Below are 25,576 nucleotides of genomic sequence, written 5' to 3' on the forward strand. Positions count from 1 at the left end.
GTCTCATGTCGATGTGTCTGCAAAATTTCAATCATTACCATAGGTAATAATAGCTAACACTTACCGGGTGCATTTCTGTTTATCAGACACTGTGCTAAGAGCTTCCACCATATCTCATTTAGTTTTTGTTAACAGTCCAATTAGGCAGATACTTTAACCAATGCCACTTTACAGATGCTTAGGTTTCTTCCCCCAAAGTCACACAGCTGATCTACGTCAGAGCTGGGACTGAAATCTTTAGGCCTGCCTGCCTTGGAAAAACCAGAAAGAAAAGAAAGCATGTTGTAGGACTGCATGTCCTGTTTTTGTGTTCAGAAGACGTGGCCACTGTCCCATGGTATCTTGAACGCCTGTGCGGTGGGGACAACCACTAAGGTAAAGTGATGAGGCAGCTGGGGTTTGGAGGATGCTGACTTTGGATTTGTCAGTGAGGGTAGTTGTTATATCTTATCCGTTCATCTCTAAGGCTGAGGAAAAATCCTTTGCATGATCTCTCTCCACATGACCAGAGACTCCCCCCATGCTCTCTGTGGTTCTTGACTTTCTTTTCATGCCCCTCCTTGTGGGTGTATACACAAATGATCATGTCTGTCCAGTCGCATGGCCATGGATGCAGGGAATGGGTCTGCAGGTGCAGGCAGAGACTGGAAGGGAACCTGTACAAAGACCTGGCCATTCCTCCCTTTCCCAACAGTGGCCAGCTTTTAGCCAAACTAATGTAAGACCATAAACTGAGCTTTGCTTCAGGATTCTAGGACTCTGTATACATACTATGAATCCAAGAGAGCCTAAAATGTCAGAAAAGACATATGCTCCACTTTCTGTCAGCTTATCAAAAAATGAAAATATAGATATGTTTTTGGTGGAGCCACTAGCTTCAGGACTGTCCAAAGAGGCTGTCTGTTTAGCTTAAGTTGCCTTTAGGCATTTCTATTTGCTTGTGAATGAAGAGAATGCTATTTTCTGTTTTATTATTCTCCAGAACATGTGCCCAGTAAAACCACTAAAATGTGCTGGTCCAGCTCTTCCACTCCTTCCCTTCTCTTCAGCAATGGGTCTAGCCTTGGCAATATGTGGGACAGAGGGCTGCCTATGAAGTTAGGATTGCAGGAAGCCAATGATCCTCCTCCTCCATCACCAGTATTGCAATTCCAGAGGCAAGGCTTCCTTCCTGTGGCCTGAGGCTTTCTGCACTTGCCAAAAACACAAGAGGTCTGCGTGAGGCTGTGTACATCAGTCACTTCTGCCCCCGTGTCATGTAAATAAACTTCCTCGCTCCTTTCCCAGGAACGGGTTCTGATTCTGATGGAGGAGAACCAAAATTAGCACACCAGAGAGGTGAGCAGGTTCACCCCAAAAGTGCGGAAGAGACCAGATAGGGCAGCCTAGGATTCTCATTCTGTGTCTCAGTCCTTCCCCTTCCCTGTGACCCCAGTAAGAGCCTAATAATGATGGTTGACACTGACAGAATGTTAACTAGGTGCCAGGAACTGGTGGAGGAGCCTATCCTAGATGTAATCTGCACAACAATCTTATGAATTAGGTATAAGTGTTCTCTCACTCTAAAGGTGAGGAAACGGACCGAGCCTAGAGCCCGTGGCCGTTGCTGCTAGCCATGGTATGGCCCTGGTCTGATGAGCATTTGTGGACTATTCCCATTTAATGTGGTGGCTTGTTGACTTGCTAATTGATGCAAAGAATGGATAGAACTGGCTGGATCCTCCGGGTGGGTGAGTATATGAAGAGTGTGGAAAAGTGTGTGCTCTTTCAATTCTGTTGGGTAAAACCTGGTGGATAGCTCTGTAACTCTGTGGGCGCAGATGATGAGCCTGTCTTGCATCTTAACCACTTATCTACAGAGTTCTTTGAGCTGTAGGCAATTGCGCAGTCATGCATTTGATTTTAGCTTACGTCATTATGCCATTCCTCTTTATTCTTGCAAGATAGGGTGCAAAGTATATTACTGCCATTATGTAGATAAAAGCATTGAGACAGAGTAGAAAAGGCTTAATATGATAAACCTGTGGCTAGCCTTTAGATTTTTGGAATCCCACATTTTAAGTAGAATTACAGATTAGGAGACTTACCGACTCGACAAAATATGGGGCCAATCCATTTTTCAGAACCTGAAACCTCAGACTTAGGAACTTTAAAGACCTCTCCAGCTTGACATCTAAGTTTTAATGCTGCTATCCAGCACTGTTAGATAAAAGTGGTGGGATAAAAAAAACCACTTAGATAAGCCTTAGTGCTTCCTCTTGAAAGTTACCATCTTATTGACAAGCTATAATAGACTTATATTATTGAAAAGAGTCAAAAAAGAAAGACCAGGGCTAGTTTTAGCAAATATTGTATAGCTTTCTGCTGTATGTAGTATGCCAAATGGAAACCATTTATTTCTTCTCCAGGATTTCCAGGAGGAATACACCTCTACCAAGAGCTTCCCAAAAGAAGAAGAGACCCAACTAATCTTTAGAGGCTTTTTCTCAGCCTCTCCGAGGTATACAATGCTTCTGTATAATAATTCTGTAGTTTGCTTGTTGAAACCTGGAAACTTTAGAGCTGATGCAATTCTTTTGAATTTCTTAAGCAATATAAATACTTACTTTCAAACCTCTTTAGCAAAAATTACCAGGCTTTCAATGTTTACTGTCAATTGTCTTTGTTCCTGATTTATGTCTGTCAGTCATTATGGTTTCAGGAGTGGGGCTGGTCATTTTAAGATCAGCAAAGTTTGTTTTGGGGGCCTCGACATCATGTCTTTTCTCCCCAGATTCAGGGCCCTTCCTCTGTTTCCTTCTCTGTCCCCCTTATCTACTTCTATTTCTCCATACAACTATTTTATATCCTATTCCTGGTAATTCTTCCAAAGGGTGCTTCCTGTCTTTGGGAGAATTTATAATTGAAAGGACATCTTTAAAGTTCCCTTCCCCTAGAGTACCTCCCTTTATTTCCATGTTCAGCTAAGCCTAAGTAGTATAGAAACAAGAAGGAAATTCTGTTATAAAATGGCATTTTTTCATGCCCACAGAAATGCCCTTTGGCTTATCTGTGCCTGTTTCACTTCATCTTGTATGGATAACTGAGAACTGACTGCATTTGCTCTCAGGTTGCCTCTCATCCTTGTCACATCGTCTACATAGACATGTTGAAATAATTTGCTTTATTTACTTTTTCATTGGCAGCTGTAGAAATTAATATCATGTTCCTCTTATCTTTAGAGAATTCATGTGGATCTCTAAATGCCATTGGTTGGTATAAAATAGTACAGGACCTATACACTGGCTCTTGAAATTCCTCAAACGTTAATGACTCTGTATTGGCTGAGACTTAGGGACCATCTACCATATTGGAGGGGTGTCCTTTAGCCAAAGACCTACAATGAATGTTCCCAGCACTAAAATGTTCATTCTGCTTCCAAGTTGATTGGACCAGGAAGGTGATATCTTTTTTGTTAATTTTTTTTAAAAGGAAAGTGATATCTTTGGTGAAGGGGTTGGGTCACAGAAGGACTCAAAGTGAGGACTAGCCCAGTGTATAAGAGGTAGGGGGGGCAACATCTAATGTATGACCTGAGGATACAACCCACCCAAGTCCTTCTTTTTTACCACCTCCTCTAGGCCCTTCAAATATCCCATTTTGTTTTAAATGAAGGTTCTGTTATTCACTCATTCATTTGTTCAATTTACAAATAATAATAACCATCCAGGCATTGTATTATACTCAGCACTTAGCACAGTGCTGGCAGAGATGAGTAAGACAACAATCTTCAATAAGTTTACAGTCTCTTGAAGATAAAAGCATAAACACATAATACTACTATAGAAAGAGCATAAACAGATAATACTACTATAGTAGGATCAGATCTATACTAGAGGCATATACAAAGTATTATGAGGACACAGGGCAGGCAGCCTTGTACACGTAGGCCTGGGGAAGTGAATATTTGAACAGAGTTTTGAAGGACATGTCATTTAGCAGATAGTGTGTGCTTGTGTGTATGTATGTGTGAAGGTGAGGGGAGCAGGGTGAGGGAGCTGAGCGCCAGAACGTCAGAACAGTATATGCAAAGGCATGGAGCAAAAACATAAAGGTACTGCACATATGGCATATTGAAACTAGTATAGTTCCAGATGGCTAGAGTACAGAGGCCTAGTGGGTAAGAAATGGGAGGAGACGAGGCTAGGAAAACAGGTTGGAGTTGCATCAAGTAGGGCCTTCTGTGCCCTGCTAAGAAGTTAGGACGCCATGCTAGGAGTCATGGGACACCACTGAAAGCTTTTAGGCAAGTGAGAGATGTGAAAGGAAGATTGCTGCCTGGTGGCCCTGAAAGGGGTAAGATGAAGAGCTCTATTAAGTGCAGGAGGTGATGGCAGGCTGCACTTGAGTCAGTGGTGGAGGGAATGCAGAAGAGGGTCTTGGTGATGAGTGTGAGGAATGATGAAGAGGGAAGATTCAAGGATGAAGTTTTTGCTTTGGGTTGCCAGGCAGTGGCACTCATGGGGCCTGGGAACACAGATGGAGGAAAGAATTTTCTAGGAAGATGATAAATTCAGAGAATTCAGCATGTTGAGTTTGAGGTCCCAGTGGGGCATCAAGAGAAAGGTTTTAGAGGGAGATGAGATATACAGATCTAGACTTGGAGAGACCCTTTGGAAAGCCCGTGTAACTGTTTTGCCTCATGAAGCATTCTGAATTTTTGCAGAATTTGGATATAGTCAAGAAACAAAGCTGCATTATTATCCTAGAAATTTTTGGTAGAAATGCATTGATTTCACAGAAGCCTTGAGACTAGAAAGGGCTGTGTGGGGCTATGGCTTAAAAATTTGAAGGGTGGGAACCCTGGGTGGCGCAGCGGTTTAGCGCCTGCCTTTGGTGGGGCGCGATCCTGGAGACCCGGGATCGAATCCCACGTCGGGCTCCCGGTGCATGGAGCCTGCTTCTCCCTCTGCCTATGTCTCTGCCTCTCTCTCTCTCTCTCTGTGACTATCATAAATAAATAAAAATTAAAAAAAATTTGAAGGGTGCTGGTAGTAAAGACCTTAGGTAGGGGGAGGACGGGACTGTTGAAAATTCCAGCACATCTCATTAGAAGAAAACCTGTGAGATCTACCATGAAGGGTTTTAAGAGCTACTGGACATCCTAATCTACCAGCTTGGCCTTGTTTCCTTTATTCCTCTGCCTAGCAGGATCCAGGAAAGGTTAAGCACTGGGCACTAAGGGGTGAGCAAGAAGGATCTCTGAGTGTTCTGAGGTTGTCTGGCTAACTTTCAAAGCTGATGTGAGTGAATATTTGAGTCTCTGTAACCCTCCCTAAGAGTGGCCATTTGAAAAGGAGTTCTGGTTTCATTATGGGGGAAAAAAGAGAAAGAAATGGAAGTGCTATGATAGCCCACAGAATTTTAGAACCTGAAAGAATCACTGTAGATTCTACTTACTTATTTACACACCCTTGCTCCCCTTCGAAACTGTGAGCTGCTTAAGGATAGGCACTCTGTTCCATTCACTTCTATAACCCTAGTAATGCCCTTGCCACACAACTGCTGCACCCAGAAATTGTTGGTTGAAGTATGATTGAGTCCACTCCCCTTGTTCTTGCAGGTATGGGATCTGAGGACCAGAAAGGCTCTGTGACTTGCCCAGGATCACACATGCTACTTAGTGGCACAGTTGGGCATGGATCTGGTTTTCTTCAACATCCTTATAGCTGGGCCAGTCACCTCCTACAATAGTGTATTTTTCTTGCTGTGCGGTTGGAGGCTCTGATTCTAGAAGAGTAGACACGGTGGTCCTGAAGAACATTTCCCTATTTCTCAGTATTCCTCTCCACCTCCCAGATGCATAGCAGACTCTTGAGATTATCTTTAAAAAACCCAGGTCACAGAATGCCAGCACCCTGTGTGACCAGTTGCCTACGAGAAAGCAAATATGACCCCTTAAATCTATTGTGCGGTTTGTGGTGACCTCAGTTTCGAGAAATCTTCAAACATCTCTTTCCCTTAATAACTCACTATGAGTCTGTCATCCATGAATTCACCTAAGCTTTTATTGGGGGGAGGGAAAAGCTATTTTTATTTTCAGTCTAATCTACCACTTGGTGTAATGAGTTCCATATGTTTCCTCCATTTTCTACCTGCTGTGAGAAGTAGGGCTTCCTTTACTTGTCCTAAACTCACCTCTATGGGCTATGTGCTGGTAAGACACGCACACACAGTCTGTCTGTCTGTCTGTCTGTCTCTCTCTCTCTCTCTCTCTCTCACACACACACACACACACACACACACTTACACACATGATTTAGGAGGGAAAATGACCCCACTATTAATTTTTTCCCACTATTAATTATTATCTTTGTTTACAAGCATATTAAAAATTCAAATGAAAAAAAATTCAAATGAAAGGAAGCTAAAGTAATGCAACTGAAAGCAAATACAGTGGCAGCTCATTATCACAAGAAGAAGGAGTGCATCCTGGACAAAACAGAGGCCTGTTGATGCAAGAACTGGTGGAAATAAATGCGAAGCCTACGATGGAGTCAGGTGCCTGGCCAAGCACTGTCTGCCTGCGGTGGAGTTGAAGCGCCCTCTAAAAGTTCTGTGTGGCCAGGAATATAACCTGTCAGCCTCCTCGCCTGACATGATCTTAATTAGCCTCTGTTCTACTGCCGAGAAGGCCCGCTGAGGCAGTTAGCACCAGAGAATTAATCAGATCATTTGTGGAGTAGACAAAGCAGGATAGCAGCCGACACTGGCAACTTACTGATGGGAAAGAATCCAGGAAGATGGGGAGGGATGTACTCTCTGTTAGTGCCGGCACTTTCCCCGACTGAAGGTACTCCATAGAGACTGGGGAAGGGGGCAAGAGGGGAGAGGGGAGGGCAGGGTGAAGTGAGCTGTGCTCTACCTTAACCTCCCACTCATCCTGTCTTCCTTGCTTCCGTCCACTTTTCTGCTAAGGCATCATGTGTGCTAGTGCTGATGCCAAACAGTGTGTTTGACTACAAGAGAGAGGGAGAAAGCAATGTTGATTTTGTTGCAAATTGCACTTTTGCTACAGGATTAGTTGGGGGGGGGGACATGGAATTTTGCCAGTATTTTCCTCCCTCCTTTTGTTTACTGCCTATTTTCAACAGCTCTGTAATTGCTTTCCATTTAGTAAAAGGAACATTGTTCCTTTTTTTGGTTTTTCCTTTAATTGTGTTTCTTGCCCTGAGCTCTGACATTTGGGAGCCTTGATGGGAATGCTATGTTGTTTTGGTTCTAGATACCAACTTGGCCTTAGCAATCAAGGCAATATCATTGCTAGTTGGGTGGTGGGCTTAGAAAAATGTCTAACTTCTTCTGTTGAGCTTTCCCTAATGGGTCAGCTTGCCTATTGCAAACTGTCTCTAATTTGGATTCCCACGATACTTCAAATCTGTACTACACAATCTAGCTCTTGCCTTATGTTGTTTTATACTTATCTTTATGTCATGTGCATTAATCTTATCCTGTCTTGCTGACCATAATAGAAGCTCTTCAAAGCCAAAGGCTTTACCTCCTATTGAACCTATCCTATCTTAACACTAACCTAGGCACAGTAGGAGATACTCAGTAGATGCTAGATTGGTTCACTGACAACCCCTTGAGGAGTTCCTGCAACCATCTGTCCTTTGACCCTGATGCTACCTTGTTCCAGATAATTCTTTTGGAGGTGGATACTGTCCTGTGTGCTGCAGGATGTTTAGTAGCATTCCTGGCCTCTCCTCACTACTGATAATGTCTCCAGACATTGCCAAATGTCCCTGTGTGTGTGGGGGGTCAAATCACATTCCCTCCCCACTGAGGACCACTGGTCTATAATGATAATAGTAAAAGGTAAAATTTATTGAGCGTATTACTGTGTCCAGCTTAGTGCTAAAGACAGTACATGTATTCTTTTAACTTCACAGCATTCCTGCCCTGGTTTTAATTGTTTCCTAAAGGGGCTCCTGGGGACGAATCTTAAAGCCACGGTTGTAGGTCTACACCACAGTCTGTCGCTTCCCGCAAGGAACATTTAGAAGAGCCTTCTCAAGGACCCTTCAGGCTCAACCCTTAATAGTATCAGGACCACTCATTCATTGAAAACTAGATATTCAGCTTAGTGAGGGTTAATTCCTCAAGGAGCTCGATGAAAAGCAATGGAAGGTCAGAGCAAAAGCAACCCTGCCAGCTGTCACCTCCTTTTTTTCAGAGATGTGAATACCATTCCAAACAGCTAATGCATGGTAGGGGGGCTAGAGATTTATTTCTTTTGCTCTTATGATGGCATTTTAGCTCAGGAAGCAGAATTTCTAGCTAGCCCACTGAAGTGTCATTCCTGCCCTAAATCCTGACCAGCTGTCTTACAAACAATGCAATTGGTCACAAGAGGGACAGGGCAAAAGAAGGTAGATAAACCAGTGCAAATTTGTCCTTCTGTCTGTGTGGGGGAGGGTGACGACTCGAAGCACATCTCCTGATGGTCACACCATCTCTGAATATGAAGGACAGCCCAAGAGAGAAAATTCGACATTTTAGCTTACTGTGTCTCTGGAGAGGAATGGCTCTCTCGCTGTGAAGTCAGTTTAACCACAAATTCACTGCCACCAAGGAGTTAATGATACATTAAAATTAGTCATGTTGTCTGTTGGAGAAATATTCTACTTATGGAAAATACCTTTATAGGAAAACTGCCTTTCTGAGGCTGAGCTGGAAATATTACAGTAAACAGGATCTAATCACAGCGAAGCCTTTTTTCAGCTTTGCGTGACAGCTGTAAAATATGACAGTATTTATTAATAGTCACTGCAGTCTAATCTGTAGCACTGGAGAGCTACAGCAAAATATGTTAAGCCACTGAGAGAACAATTTCCACAGTAACTAATATTCAGCTTTTGAAAGGGTAGTTTAATGTCTTGCGATTTTTTTTTCCCCTACTGATGGTCCAACCCCAGGAACAAGCTACTAAGCTAATAACCTTTGTGGAGAGGAAGTGTTTAAATGATAATTTATTTCAAGAGCTGACAACAAATTGCTCTGCACTTTCTCTTTTTATGCCCCAAAGCAGTCAAGGATGTGCAAATCGAAGTATTAAAAAATATGACAGCTTCGGTATTTTCATTTTCAATGAAATTCTCATTACAGACATATGTGCGGTCTTTTATTCACAACCGAGTCCAAATAGTCATTCACTGTTATTATTGCACAGGCTCTCAAGATGCTCTCATAGTTGAGGACTCATCACAATAGATTAGGCAGGCCGTAGAAGCTACCAAATGTCTCAGGTACTGTCAACCCCGATTATTGCCGCTCAAACAGGGGAATTTAGTATCTGTCTCTCACAGCATAATGTATTCTCTGGGCCTTCCTAATTTATTCAGATGTAAAAAGTAGCTTGAATTTCAATAAAAACTCTCTTGGCTTTGCTTTTCCCAGAAGGCAAATGGACATGACTAGAATTGGAGCCATCTGTTACCTTCGCACATCCTTTACTCAGTTCTTAAAGTGGAGGAGAAAAAAAAATCCACGATAGTCTGTCCTTTTTCTTTCTTTCTTTCTTTTTTTTTTTTTTAAATCAAGGTACCTGCTACTTTTTTTTCCAGGTTCCTGCCAAGTAACCATGGTAGAACCTATCTTCCGCCTCTCCTTGCTTTCTTTTTCTCCAAGCAAAAATGCCGCCTTAGTGATGAACACCTGCACGCTCAGAGCTCTCTCTGCACTGGGAACTGTTTCTGCCCCAGAGAGGAATCTCTGAGTTCACTTCACCTCAGAACCAGGTCCCCACCACAGCACTCCATGAGTTTGCACCATAGGCAACCCCCATGTGTCTGACTGTATTAGCTACTTTTGCTACTCATTTCCCTCTTAGCCAGGATTTTTGATCTGCTGCCTATCCGGATTCCTGGAACTCTGGGACCACGATTTCTTGTGTTCATTTGTGGACACCAGGTTTTAATAGAGGATATCAACCTGGACAAAGTACATCCATAGGAAGACCCCCTAGGACAGGGAGGGTCTAGGTACCAGGTCCTTTGAGAACGGCTAAAGGAAGGACTAAGGGAAGAGGTAGTAGAAGATTTCAAATGTTAGAAGTATGGGAGGCAGTAGGTTAGTCCAGCGAACGGCATGCATGGACTGTGAATGTGGCAGACCTGGGTTGACATCCTGGTTTCACTACTTTTAGCCTTTTTGTGCCTCGGTTTCTTCGGTCAAAAGATGTGGGAATGCCATATGGATTCAATGGGGTGATCTAGAAATTCAGGGCCTAGAGCATACTAAGTGCTTATAAGAAATGGCAGCTGCTCTTACCAAACAGCTTTATCTTATGATAAAATGGTGCCAATAATACGGATATATTGATTTGTGCCACTGATTGGTACTGGGATGTGTGTGTGTGTAAAAAGGGAGAGGGAAGCAGGAAGGAGGGAGGGAGGGAGAGCAAGAGACAGAAACAGAGACAGAAACAGAGAGAGATGGGAGACAGAGATTCTGTGCTTTATTTGGGAAAGTAGAACTGAATGAGAGAGACAAAGCCAGGTTGCATAAGTAGGTGGTAAATGACAATATGCAGGAAGGTGTGTGGAATTGAATCCAGTCAATCTGAAAACACTCCTCTGAGGAAAGGCTCTTTTCTCCTTGTCTGAGGGGAATCTCTTTACCTCTTAAACCCTCAAGCTCTTTCAACGTTTTCCCATCTTCCTCACTATCTGGCAACAATTTTAATCTTCACAAGGTGTCTGCTCTAATGAGTGCACATGTCATTATTGGATGAGGGAACAGTTGGGTTAAAAATTAATTTTTTCCAGGACTCTGATATAAATCACTGTTTCAGCAATAGGAGTGTGAACTCTTCAAAGCCAGGACCTAGTTCTGCCTCTCTTAAATACTGCCGGTAGCCTGGTGCAAGCTAGCACTAGAAAATGCCCAATAATTACTTGGTGACTGATGGACTACCTGTTGCCACTGCCCATGTTTCTGCCACAACTTTCTAGAGCAAATAGAAAGGTCTTTTAGAAGGCTGTTGATTTCCAGAGAGTTACTTGGGAACTGAGTAGGGAGTTTCGGGTTGAGAATGGGAAACAGCAGGAGTTTATTGAACACTGGCAAGAAGGTAGGGACTAGTTGCCTCAAAGGGCACTTAGAACTATTATCTCATTATCTAAGCTGAGAGCCGCAGCCTGGGCCAGAACCTTTCATCTCTGTGGGCTGTGCCCATTGAAGGCAAGGAGAGTTGTCAGGGGCACGAGAGAGTCTGGCTGCAGTTCTCAAGTATGTTGCTGTTCTGGGGGAAATGTTAGCACCACAGAGAACTAGGTCACTTATACCCAAGAGACAAGTCTAACAGAAAGCTGGAAGAGGTGGCCACCTCCCTGGCATGGCTTTAGGACTTTCTGTATAGGAAGCGGTGTGGGCAAGAGACCTCCCCAACTGGACTTGTGGTGCCTAAGATCCCAGAATCAGAGAGCCACGCTCTGGACTAGGGTTCTACGTCACAGAAGGCCCTTACCTGAATAGAAATTTTTTTCCCTGGATGGACTAACACATCACATCATTAACAGCTATAGAGAAATTAGTGTGAGTACATTGGTCAGCTGAACTGTTGTCACTTGCAGAGAAAGTCTATTAATCAGTGGAAACGAAATGTGGGACAGGAAAGCTTCTGTGGAGGTGTAGAGGCGGGTTGGGACAGAGAGATCAAGGCTTTGCTCCCTCCAGGGAGGGCAGGTGTAGAGAAGTAACATAGAAAGGAGCCCTGGGTAAATAAAAAAGGGGTGTCAGTAAAGAGGAGAAGGCACAGAAGCACAGATATCTCACTTAGTCAACCTCATGATTTTTCTAAGAACTGAATTTCTCTGTATATAGCACCAAGAGCAGAATTTTCAACTTTGTATTAATGAAACAACATGGTATTTTGGTAACAAAGCAAAGTGTTGACTGCAAACACAAAACCAGACCTTTCTCGGCAGATAGAAATCCACGTGTAGCTAACAAAGCCTTGAAATCCATTTGATGTTTCATCATTTCAGAGGCAATGTTACCCTGATTGCGCCACAAATCTTTTAAATGACCTCAACTGTGTAATCCATTTCTCAGCTTCTCACTTACCCCTGCCCTTATACAGTAGAGTCACATCATTTGTATATTTAGCTTATTTGAATGTAATTATAGGTGCTCCCTTCTGTCTGTCTTCCATTTCTCTCTTATGTAATTTAAAGTATTCTAAAATTTGATTTCACAGTTGTAATTTTCCCCCATTATTTTTATTACAAAAGCAATTGATGGTTATTGTAGAAAACGAGGAAATACACAATAGGTACTTTATTGAATATTTTAAAGAACTGTACCTCATGGTTTGATTTATAAACTGGGTTCTCAAATTGAGTGGGAAATATCAGAAAGGACAGAACATGAGAGACTCCTAACTCTGGGAAACGAACAAGGGGTGGTAGAAAGGGAGGTGGGCGGGGGGTGGGGGTGACTGGGTGACGGGCACTGAGGGGGGCACTTGATGAGATGAGCACTGGGTGTTATTCTATATGTTGGCAAACTGAACACCAATAAAAAATAAATAAATAAATAAATAATAATAATAAAATAAACTGGGTTCTCTCTCTCTCCTGCTTTCTTCCTTTCACATGTTCTTTCTTCCTTCATTTCCTACCCTCAATCTCTCCCTTCCCACCCTCCTTTCTTGCTTGCTTGCTTGCTTACTTCCTTCCTTCCTTCCTTTGTCTCTGTCTTTCAGTCCAACAACAAAAAAATGGACATGGGCTTACTCTTTAATCAGTAATGGTGTTGGGAAAATACTAAATATGTCCCCAGTCCTGTGCTATTTAACAGAGTAGGCACAACGTCTGAATCTAGGGGCTAACCAATTGTTTGTTATCACACTGGAGAGAGGGGCTTAGGAAGGTATAGAGCAGATGCACTGAAATAACAATGGCGAACACTTAATGTTAAGTGCCAACTGAATGGCATGGACAAAAGGGTTCTGTGGGTCTTCAGAGGTGGGCAGGATCTCTCATTCTTTTCCTGCCCAGTCAACTCAGTAAACAGTATTTTATCCAATCTCTCAGGCCAAAAGCCTAGCAGTCATCCACAAAGCCTTCCTCTCCCTCACATTCCTCCCTCACCGTCAATCTGTCCTCAAGTTCTGTTGATTCTGTGTCCAAAATGTATTTCAGCTCCACCCATTTTCTCTATCTCCAGCCTAGTCTAAGCTGCCATCATTTCTTACCTAGATAATCATGGTGGCCTTTTAATTGGTTTCCCTTCTTTTGCGCTTGTACCACTTTCCACTCTCTATAGAAACTTAGATCACGTGACTCCTCAGTTCAGAATCCTCCAAAGACTTCCCATTGAAGTTAGAATAAAATTCATACTCCTTACCATGGCTCCTGTCCATTCTCCATGGCTATGCTCTGTCTCCTGTCTACCTCTGTAGTCTCATCTCAGGTCACTCTCAACCTCCTCACTCCCCTTTACCCACACTTGTCTTCTTTCAGTTCCTCAAACATGTCAAGTTCTTCCCTGTCACAGGGCCTTTGCACTTGATATTTCCACTGCAGAAACTCTTTCCCTCTACTCTTCACACGGTTGTCTCCTTCTAATCCTTTAGCTCTCAGTTTAAATGCCCCTTCTCAATGAGGCTGTCACTGAGAATCTTTAAAACTAGTTCCTATACATTAGGATAGGTGTAGAAATTAAGTCTATCTTGTTCACCATTGTAATCCTAGCACCAATTGAATGAATGAATGAATGAATATGAGCTGGAGTAGCCAGGGAAGGCTCTCTTAGAGAAGTAGAGTTTGAGGTGGGTTTTAAAAAATGGAAGCATTGGCAGGATTTTCATAATCAAGATGAAGGGGAGAATTCTAGGTAGTAGAGATCAAGTAGCTGAGACCAAACGTAGTTCTGGTACATTTGGGCAACAGTGGAAAATGGGAGCTGCCTGCAGTAGAAGGTTTTCATCAGGTAACATAGGGATAATAGGTTTGATAGTTGGTTGAGGCATAATTATGTTGAGTCTTAAAGAATAGACTACTCCCCGCCACCACCCCCCTCCCCCGCCATGTGGGCAATTAAAGCCATTGAAAATACTGGAACAGGGTCATGATTCAGTGTTTTAAGAAGGCTTTCCAAGAAGGGAGTTAGTGTAAAAGTTCATAGAAAGTATTTAAGCTGATCTGATCAGCTCCACCAGCTAAATGGCTATAGGGGAAAAATATGAATACACACAATTAAGAAAGGTTTCTTTTGGCTCCAAACCACAGAATTGTCCAAACTATTTAGTGAAATGATCTGAGAAAATAGGCAGGGATAGGGAATAGACCTGGATGGACTTTTGCTTCCTTTCTCCACTTCACAGCTCGTGGGCAAAGAAGGGTCATGGGAGATGAGGAGAAAACACATGAATTGTATCTTCTGCTTTTAAATAAATGAGAGGTCATGGTATTAGCAAAACTGATATTTAGTTTACAAAAGATTTCAAGAGAGAAGCTGCCTGATTTACAAACTTCCTTTTTGAAATTTAGATTGTTACTCACTAGAGAACACCCTATACAGTAAAAGGAAATAGGCTAATTCATCCTCAGTGTTTGAAAGAAGTGAAATGCATTAGAATTTAGCAAATTGTGAATTAGAATATTGAAGCTATTTTGGTACCCTCATCAGGCAAGGCTCTGTGCAAATGCATAGCACTCCTTCCTGATTCTGCCCTTGCTTCATCTCTTTTCCCCTTTTCCAAACCACACCTTCCTATTCTCTTGCAATCCACAATTTCCATATCCTTTAAAGCCTAGATCCTCTAGCCAGCCTTCTCTGAAAACTCCACTTTCTTGGGATGCTACCTTTTCATAATTCTTAGAGCGACCACAGTCTATAGCGTAGTATTCAATTTGATAGTGTTCCACATTGTTCATGAATTGTTTCATGTATGTCCTTTTCTGTCCACCACGATTAGAACTGTATTATGTGAGCATCTATCACAAGACTGGAACACACCATTCGGGGTTGGTAACAACTTATAGAATTGCTTGACTAATTAACTGATAATATATAAGTTAGGGTTAGTAACAAGATACAAAATGTCCTGTGTCTGGTATAGTATCTCAAAAAATCACAGAATGTGACATGAAAAGTACTCTTCCCTAAAGAGTACTTTAGGGAAGGGGACAAGGCCAAGAGAGCTTCAAGGTCAGAGATCTCATTAATGGCAGAGCTTAAAGTAGAACTTGGATCTCTTGCTTCAGATTCATGAAATCTGATATTTTAGAAGTAAGTACCATAGGCAAATACAGGGAGTTCTCTGTGTTTCCAAAAACAAAATGGTCCTTCAAGTTAAGTTACCTAGAAAAGACCTCCTCTCCAGGTACCACTCAGGCAGACACGCCTTCTATCTGCTCATTCCTTCTCTGAATCAGAAAGAACCATCCCCAGCCTATAGCCAGAGTTGCAGGCAAACAAATGATAAAGTAACATTGTTTTTTTTTGGGGGGGGGGGATCTTACAGAGGTGGGATCCCTTGGTTTTACTGGGAAACCCCTCAAAGATAACTGGATTTTCGAAGAGTCTGGCTGAATTATAACGTGTTACATAGTTAACAGATATACCTCACTGTATACTATTTAAGATCAGACTCTTAATTTCTGAGACTGTTTCAACATAATGTGTCCTCAATATATTACCTCAATATTAGAAAAAACATCCATTCCCAAAGACCAGTTTAGATACTCTCCACTTATTATTTCCATCAGATGATTGTTGAGGTCCTGTAAGCTGAAGCCTTAATGTGCTCTGTTAGGACAAGCGCTAAATGCAGGAGATATTGACACCAGTCCCAGCTCTGTGCTTAAATGGCACATTTCTGCTTTGGGTTTTAGTTTTCTAACCTCTAAAATGGGGATAATTAGACTCTCTGATATGACTGATTTTCCAAAATGTTCCAGCTGAGGCCTCTCTCTATTTTAGATAAAGCTGCTTTTACTTCGTGCATTTTAGACCACCTAAATTATTTTGGGGGGAGAAGGTTCTTTTTCAACAACAGTGACTCAACCAGGAGAGTCCCAAACCCATTTCGATGGCCAGGGGTGGGAGGACGTATTTAATTTGAAAAATTATATTCTAAAATTACCATTGCATTGATTTTTTTGGTCTTAATTTTAATTCATCTTGAATTTAAAGACTACTTTAAAAGAGTATTAGATTGTATTTATTGAAAGAGAAGGGAACAAACATGAGTCGAGGGAGGTTGAACATCATTGTCACATGAATATTCATAAAGGAGAGCAGATGCCTCTTCTTACCTCTTTCTGTGTCGTAGAGGTATACAAACTTCTCCCACTTGTAGTGACCCAGCAGACTCAGAATGGCGCCCTTCAAGGCTGGGCGCATCTGGATGACAAACTGCACATCTGCATCAGTGGGGAAGCTGGGCGTCACAAAGGATGTGTGCAGGGCCCCACAGAAGGAGGTCAGAGTGTTCATTGACATCTGGTCATAGAATCCAAAGATGGCGTACACCCCTCTTGAGAACTGGGAGCAGACTGCAATGAGAAAGAGAGGAATACATTTCAATAGCCCCATGGTCCCTTGCTGCAGCTTGCAGGGTTGGAAAGACAATGGATAGTTAGGCTTTGGTTCCAAATGATATGCCTCCAAGGAAAACCAAGATTTCTGAAACCTCTAGAAGCCCTTGAAAGCCCAATTGCCCAACAGGAAAAGCATAAGGAAGGGAAGAATTTATTTGATATTGTTGCATGTTTTCTATGTCTACCATGAGCAAGAAACTAAGATAATGTGGGAAGGAAAAAGGTGAAGATTGCCTTACCCTCTTTCTGCAACCCTCCCAGCTCACCCTCAAGGCACCTGGTTCTTGTACTTCTGCCATAGCTGCCCAGCAGTCTCTTAATGTACCCATGCTCCCATTAAGGTACAGCTGTCTTGTGTCCCACCCCTTCGGTGCTTTTCCCACTAGATGACAATAAGGACTGATGATTTAGTCAGACAAATTGCTAAGGTGTCTGATAGGAAATGTGTTATTCCTCCAAGGTTATATAATGCCTTAACTATAGTTATGTCATCATGATTAAGACCCTTAATGTAGGTTACTAATGAAGATTTCAGATCCTGGGCAAGCCATTGCAAAGACTGGCCTTTCAGTGCCCAGGGAGTCACATGAGGTAGGTATAATTGGCAAAGTTCTATTTTGCTCCTTTTGCATTTACCTTTTAGATCTATCAGCTCACACATTGAACTTTTATGTCCTTCATTTCAAAGTGGGCCTTACCACCACCTTTTCCCTCTTCTGGCCTACATGAGCTTAAAAAATGTGAACCAATTTCAATATTAGCTTAAGTAGAACATAATTAGCAAAGCAAATCAGCTACAACAACACTGTGTGGTACATTCCCAAACCAAGTGGAAATGATCTTTAGATTATCTGCTCTACTGCTCCCTTCCATTCATGCGAAGCAGATAGAACAGGCAGCTGATAATGTGGTGTGATTTAAGGAATCCTGCATGGCCTCCCTTATCTGCTAGGGAGCCACTGTTAGGCTTACTTCTTCAGGCTTAGGGTGTTGAAAAAAACTCTGTGGTTTGGGAGGAGGATTAAATAGAATCTTTGAAAGCTGTTAGTATGTTAAGATGAATTAATATCTCTGGGGCACCTGGGTGGCTCAGTGAGTTAAGTGTCCAACTCTTGATTTCGGCTCAGGTCATGATCTCAGGGTCATGAGATTGAGCCCTGTGGTGGGCTCTGCATGGGACATGGAACTTGCTTAAGATTCTCTCTCTCCCTCTCCCATGGCCCCTCCTTCCCCCTCCTCTCTCTCTAAAAATAAGGATGAATTAACATGTCCTATATCCAATTAGACACCAGGGAGGGTGTGTAAACACATAGGCAAGTTTTGAGAGGGAAGGGTGGGTCAGAGAAGAGAATGTAAAGGGTCTGGAGTCTTTCCTGAGAGGAGAAACAGTGAAGGCATTGGTCACCAAAAAGAAGGAAGGTATTGAAAGTAGGAGGAAGACAAGTGGAAAACCAATTTAATTCATTTCTTGACCGACTGTGAGAGACAGAGAGTTCTCAGTATCTGTGGGATCTTGCTTTCCCAGCTTTCCATTTAAACCTGTTATTGGGGATCCCCGGGTGGCGCAGCGGTTTAGTGCCTGCCTTTGGCCCAGGGAGCGATCCTGGAGACCAAGGATCGAATCCCGCGTCGGGCTCCCGGTGCATGGAGCCTGTTTCTCCCTCTGCCTGTGTCTCTGCCTCTCTCTCTCTCTCTCTCTCTCTCTGTGTGTGACTATCATAAATAAATAAATAAAAATTAAAAAAAAAATAAACCTGTTATTGATCAGGGCTGTTCCCCTTTGTTAGCCAAACTCATTAGTCATTGGCTTAAGGGTAGCATTTCAAAGGTGATTACCAGTCACTCAGGTATCTCCATCAAGGAAGACCATAGCCTCTAACTTGAGGAATTCTAAGTGACCCCTAAACACAGGTATATAAAAAAGGTCTTTATATTAAAAGAGGAAAACCAATTAGAGAAATGAATCTGGGGCACTTCATGATGGGGTGGGTGAGCAGGCAGAAGAAGTATTCAGAAACAAAAAGGAAGAAGCAGGATGCCACTTTGCCTTGGTTATCACCAAGAAAGACACTAAGGAGAGTCAGTTCCCAAATTAATCCTATAAATGGAGAGTTTTACGTATCAGCTCAGATCTTGGCTGATGCGCATAATGTTCCACATAAAACTGACAATAATAATGACAATAGCCATTGAGTGCTTAGTATGTACCAGGCATTATGCTAAGTACTATAGAAACATTATTTAACATTCCCAGCAACCTCATGGTGTATTGCTGTTATTTCTATTTAATAGATGAAAATTCTGAGACAAAAACATTCTGTGTCTTGAGTGGAGGAGCCAGGATTTGAACTGGAGTCTGACTCTAAAACTCATACTCCCAGGGACACAAATCCAATAATGACCTTAAGAGCAGTTATTGTCCCAAATGAGATAAGGCAAGGTTTAACAAGTAAAATATAGGATTCTGTATGCCTCAAGTTCATACATATATTAAAAAATTATTTGTTGTTGACCTGAAATTCAAATTTAAGGATCATGTATTTTATCTGGCAACAAGCAATCATGGCCCTTCAGCAAACATTATTCAGGAGGTAGTCCGTAATTCTTGGATCCATATCAACTAGCATGCAAAGCCCAAGATGAGGATCCATGAACCCTAGACAAAAATAGCCTTGTGGGGGAAATGCAATGTATTTCCAACAAGAGAATCCCAATCCGACTAAATTATGGACAATAATTGAGAGGGAAATGAACTTGAAGAGAGGCAAACTTATAGCTGTGATCCACTTAGAGTTTTAAAAAGACCTTGCCATTGAAAGGAAACAAAATAAAAGTATGTTACGGAAGTGAGATTCTGTTTAATAAAAAACCTTGCATTGCTCTTATAATCATTGTTTTTGAACCTCAGGGGTACAGAATTAATCACTATTAGGTCATATATGGACTTTTCATACTTATGACATTTATTTATTTATGAACACTGGTAGTGAACACCCATAAACCCAAAAACTATAACATTTCTGAGAGCTTATTTTTACCTTTGTCTTTCCCTTCTATTCTGTCCCCCTGTTTGGACATCCCTCTGGCCCTCCCTCCATAACTACTATCCTGAATTTTGTGTTTATCATTACGTTGGTCTTTTAAGACATACAAACATACACACACATACCTAAGCAATACAATGTTTTTTTTGGTCTTTTTAAAACTTTATGAAAAGGGAATTATATTGAATATGTGAAAATCAGACTCCAGTAAGGAGTGCCTGGTGAAGTCCTTCAGCCTACATATGATGATAAGCAATGAGACAAAGGAAGACCTTATACAAATGTGAGTGAGCAGGTGTGAGGGAACCAAGCTGTGGCTCAGGCAAGGGATTTAGAACTATTACAGATCAGCAGTAATCCTCAGGAAACACTAGGCTACTGTGGTCCAACAGGCAGACACATGGTGGTAGACATCAACAAAAAGAATGTTAAGAGAAAATCAGTAAATGTTCTATTCCCTTCATATAAAACAGAGGTGCAGCTGCCCTGCAAATGTAATTGTGCATTGTTACCCTTGCTCTATTTCAACATGCATAAGTAACATAAGTACAAAGCCCAATGGGGGAGATTAAAGAGTACTTGCATCATGATGAGCACTGGGTAATGTATAGAATTGTTAAATCACTGTATTGTACACCTGAAACTAATGTAACACTGCATATTAACTACACTGGAATAAAAATAAAAAATAAGAAGAAAAAGAAGGCCCAATGGGAGAGACAACTGCCATGTTAGGAGAGGGTTAACCACCTTCGAGAGAAGCCAGGGAACAGGAGATCTATGAATGGCCTCTCACAGCAAATTCCTGGGCCCATTCCTGGCTGTAGAAAGTGAGGCTGAATGGAATGCTGTGCTGACCCAAAGGACAGTGTCTGGTGTTTTAAGACTCTGAGAAGGTATGAGTTAGAATGAACTAAAAGACTGTTTTATTCAGTGATTTTTTAAGGAAAGTTTTTCATGTGGAATCGTTTCTCCAAATGAAATTTTATGTTGAAAAGTCCAATATATAAAAGGGATAAAGGAAAGCTCTTCTGATTCAACAAAGTTCCACTGGTGCCTCCCTATTATAAAGAAACTGTGACACAAAGAGAGGAAGTGTCTTGCACAAGGTCACACGGATGAATTATGAACCAGTTTCTTAGGAAAGCTGTATCAGCATCTCTACACCATCCCTACTCTGGAGCTATGTAGGGCAGCATGGGTCAGGATTTGCCTGGCATGAAAGTGACTTGCCCTCCATGCCTAGCTCCACCAGGGGTTTCCCATGACTCATCTGCCAGCTGCTTCTCTCACCTCCCTCCAACCCCAAATACCAACAATGAGATTAGGTGGCAGATTGGTGATCTTTTGGGACTCATGATTCTCTTGGGTGATGTCTGTTACCTTTGTTTGAACCCTTAATGAACCACACCCACTTGTTTATCTCAGAAGATGAGTCCTTGGTAAAAATGATAATGGAAGAAATCATTATCTTGGCAATCTTCTGAAGCAGTGAAGCACAGAAGAAAGGGCAACAGTTTCCGGGACAGTCAGACCTTGGTTTTAATCACAGCCCTGCCAGTCTTAAACTGCATGGCTTTGTGCAAGTTACTTAACCTTTCTGAGCCTCAGTATAGGACAGTGATTGCATAGGCAGGTTCTGCAGTTAGACTGTATAGGTTGAAATACTCAAGCAATCACTTATTGGACAAGTTACTCAATATCTCTGGGTCTCCAGCCCAGTTTCTTCATCTATAAAATTGAGATAATAAGATTAACCTGTCTTAGCATTGGTTGTGAAAGTTAAAATGAGTTCAGTCATGGGATGATATCTATAACAGTGCCTGGCACATAATAGATAAGCAATTAATGCTAGCTAGTCATGCAACAAATATTTACTGAGCATCTATTATGTGCCAGGCATTGTTACAGGTACTGGGAGATACAGGAGAGAAAAGAGTCCTTTCCTCTTGGAACTTACATACTAATGAGAGATATATTAATGAATGAGATGAGTAAAATATGATGTCTCAGTTGTAAGTATTGCTTTGGGTTACTGTCATGAAGTAAGGAATAAATGAAATGGTACATGGAAAATATTTACAGGGCCTAACATATAACTTGGGAACCAAATAGTGCTTTGTCTGTTTCTTGCCTCTTGCCAGGTCTTTCTAGCATACTTTACCTGTTAACCCCAGGTTAGCCTTTGCACAGAAACTGCTGCCTGCAACATCACACTGAGTACACACCCAGGTAAGCATAGCTTTTTTTTTTTTTTCTCTTTCCCTTCCCCTATACATTTCTTCAGTGCTCTTTCCTATTCTAATTCCTGGGAAGTAATGGTTTAAAAAAGAAACCCTGCTAATTTGCCTTGAGAATACACTATTGCCCTCCAACTCTTTCCCTCCCTATATAATGCCTTTGTGCTGCTTAAAATGCTGTCTCTTCTTGGGACCTCTGTGCCTTCCCAGTAGGAAATATCTTGGTTTTCTGCTTCCTAACGGTGCCTGTCTCTGTCTCTTCCTACTAGCAAAACACCAAATTCTTGTTGAAGATGCCATTTCTGACTATATCCTGGATTCCTGGGGACTCTAGTGTAGCTCCCGGCTGTGTTCCCTTCAGTGGTTAGTGACAAGCAAGGCTGGAGCCAGCTGTCACGCTTTTTATTTATAGACCCTAAGTCTATAGGGTCGGGACAGGTATTGTTAATGTACAATGTAGCAGCTAATTACGCCACCCTATTCCAAAAGGCATCATTACAAAAATGTCAAACAACTTGATTACCCCAAAGATCAGAATAGCAATATTGCATATCATTTACAGAACACTTTTCATAGCCTTTTGAATCAGGGGAGAAAAAGGAAGCTGAAGTCTCTTACTGACTTAATGATAATTTTTGAAGCAAACAGGAAGAAGAAAAATATAACTCTGAAGGAACTGATAGAACTATATCACAAGAAAGTTCTCCAGGAAATACCATAGTACCGTGTATTTCAGAGGATCAAAGAAACAGAGCTGCGAGGGACCTTAAGAGATCATATAGTTGTGCTTTCCCCCCCTTTTAAAGATTTTGTTTATTTATTTGAGAGAGAGAGAGAAAGAGACAGAGAACGAATGGGGGGAGAGGCAAATGGAGAAGGAGAAGCAGACTGAGCGGGGAGTCCATTGTAGGACTCCATCCCAGGATCATGACCGAGCCGAAGGCATATGCTTAACCAACTGAGCCACCCAAGCGCCCCTAGTTGTGCTTTCTAAAGCTGTAGTGTTAGTCCATGGGTCCAGGGTGAGTTTCCGGTTTGGTGAAATAGGCTTGTGCATGTATGTTGGAGGAAGGTTGACAACTGTTCTTTTCTGGACAGACAATCCTTTTGTTTATATCATTTCTGTTTTCCATTATTGTATGTACTCCTTTCTTTTCTGAAATGATGATGATGATGTTAATGAGAAATGGTATGTGTTTGTGCAAGCGTGTGTGTATACACACATACATACATATATACTTAGTGTGTGTGGTGGACTGAATAATGTCCTCCCAAAAGATGTCCATGTCTTAATCCTCCAAATCTGTGAACTAGATTACATGGTGAAGGGGAATTAAGGCTGCAGATGGAATTAAGCTTGCTAATCAGCTGACCTTAAAATAGTGAGATTATCCTGGATTATCTGGGTAGCTCAAGGTAATCACAAGAGCCCTTAAATGTGGAAGAACAGGGCAAAAAAAAAAAGTCAATATCAGCGTGATGTTATATGAGAAAGACTTGACTAGCTATTGCTAGCTTTGGAGTTGGAGGGGACTGTGAGCTAAGGAATGTGGGCAGAGTCTAGAAGTCGGGGAAGGCAAGAAAATGGATTTTCCCTTCGAGCCTCCAGACAGGAATACAGCCCTGATGACTGTAGGCGGGTGAACCCCCTACCAGACTGCTACCTACAGAACTGGAAGATAATAAACATGTGCTATTTTAAGCTGCCAAGTTTGTGGTTATTTGTACATAGAAAACTAATACACTTTACAGAGCAAAATGTAAAAGTCAGTAACTCTAGATCAACCTATACTCCACTCACCTTTCCCCCACCACACCTTAAAATATTACTGATATGAGAAGTCCAAAAGTTAGGAAACTAATGACCTAGTCCTATTTCTGATTCAGTACAAGAACCACCTGCTATGAGGTCATGTTACCATTGCCTGAATACATCTAGTGACAAGGGAGCTAACTACTCACAAGTAGCCCTTCCCTTGCAGGGTAGCTCTGATGACAATGGAGCTCTTCCTTAAACTGAACCTAACTGTACCTGTTGGGGCTCTTGAGTGCCACATGATACACTGAACTCTAATTCTGCATGACCTCAACTTTGTTTTACAGGAAGCTCAAAAACACAACTGATGTACTAAGGAGATATGTAATGGCTATTGGCTATTCAAGTTTGTGCATTTAGTCTCTCTATGCTGCCTTCTTCCTGTCAGGCTAAAAATTTGCTAAAAGATCCCACCTGCCCTCGATCCCTGCTATCTCCATAAACGATCTTCCTAACTCCTTTACCATCATCACTTATGACGAGATGATGAGGACCTTGCAGCCTTCTGTATCTGCAACCCAGTTTCTGCTCCCATTATTCCACTGAACCTGCTCTCTCAAGTTTGATGATGACCTAGTCACTATTAAACCCAACTCCATCCAAAGACATCATCTGATGTCTTTGACTGCTGAGCAGCATTTGATTTTGTTGGCCAAATCTTTCCTCTTTAAACTCCTTTCTGCTTCAAGAGCACTAAAGTCTGCTGGCTCTGCCTCCTTTACTGTGCCTGCTCACTTCCCTCTTGCTCCACTCCTTTCATGAAGATGTGTCCAAAGATTTTATCCTTGGCCCTATTTTCTCCTTACTCCAAATGACTATTTTTTTTCATTCAATAAATACTTATGGAGTTCTTGCTATGTGCCAAGCAGGGGTCTTAACTCACCCTCTCCAGATAGATGGCTTCCAAGTAGATACCTCTAGCTTCAGACACATTCTTGGGCTCCAGATCCATGTTTCTGACTGCCCATAGACCAGACCAACCTAGAGGACTTTATATTATTAGGCCGTCATATTCACATACTCAGCATATTTTTTTCTCTCCTCTCACCTTCCTCCCATGGATCTGCTTCTCTTGTCCCTGTTTTGCCTAATGCATTGCTCTTCTTCCAGCCACCCAAGCTGGAGTCTTCAGGGTTATCTTTGGCTTCTCTCTCTGTCTCATCCCCATGTGTCATTCTCTAGTGATGCTCCATCCACTCCACCTCTACAGCATGTGGGGTACCTATTTCCTGTTCATCTTTAGTCCAGGTTCTCATTTCCCTCTCTCTTAGACTATGACAGTGGTCTCATAACTGGTCACCTGCTTCCAGTCTTTTCCTCAATCCATCACTGGTGCTGCTATCACATTACTCTTCCTTCTTTCTCTTCCAACTGTCCAATCAAAATATACCTATCCCAACTCCCATTTTGTCAAGAATCTGCCCTGTGTATGAGTTGTTAATGGACTAATAAATGAATCTTTACAAATGAGTCAGTTCAGGATTTCTCAACCTTGGCGTGCACTATTGATATTTTGTGCTGGATAATTCTTTATTGTGATAGACTGTGTGTTGTAGAATGTTTAGCAGCCCTGGATGCTACTCTAATATTAGATGCTATAGCACCAGCATCACTCTCCAGTTGTGAAACCCCAAATGCCTTCAAAACATCATCAAATACCCTCTGGGGGCAACATCACTACCTGTTCCCTCCTCCCTCCCTGCCCCCCATATGAGAACCACAGAGTTAGCTTATGACTTACTCTCCACAGAGAACAAGACCTTAACCTAATGAAAATGCATACATATCTAGAACAGCCCAAAGGAGTTATTTTAGTGGTAGAAAGTCAGGAAGGGTATATACTTTGGGCTCTTCTAAGCCCACCGTACAAGCAGATCTACCTCC

The 25,576-nt window shown here is 42.0% G+C and overlaps 1 protein-coding gene across 8 annotated transcripts in view; it reads right to left on the bottom strand.

Annotated features, from left to right (window-relative positions):
• Positions 1 to 25,576, bottom strand: part of GRIA3 (glutamate ionotropic receptor AMPA type subunit 3) — a 276,246-nt gene that overhangs the window by 188,698 nt on the left and 61,972 nt on the right. For all 8 annotated transcript variants that reach the window (XR_012026557.1, XM_072817305.1, XM_072817306.1 and 5 more), the window contains one exon: positions 16,308 to 16,547. Coding sequence is in view for 7 of the 8 variants with exons in the window: in XM_072817305.1 (XP_072673406.1) it covers positions 16,308 to 16,547 (240 nt within the window). In the remaining variant the exon portion in view is untranslated. The remainder of the gene's footprint in view (positions 1 to 16,307; positions 16,548 to 25,576) is intronic.

The sequence above is a fragment of the Canis lupus genome, chromosome X (genome assembly GCF_048164855.1).
Source record: "Canis lupus baileyi chromosome X, mCanLup2.hap1, whole genome shotgun sequence".
In the NCBI taxonomy this organism is placed as follows: Eukaryota; Metazoa; Chordata; class Mammalia; order Carnivora; family Canidae; genus Canis; species Canis lupus.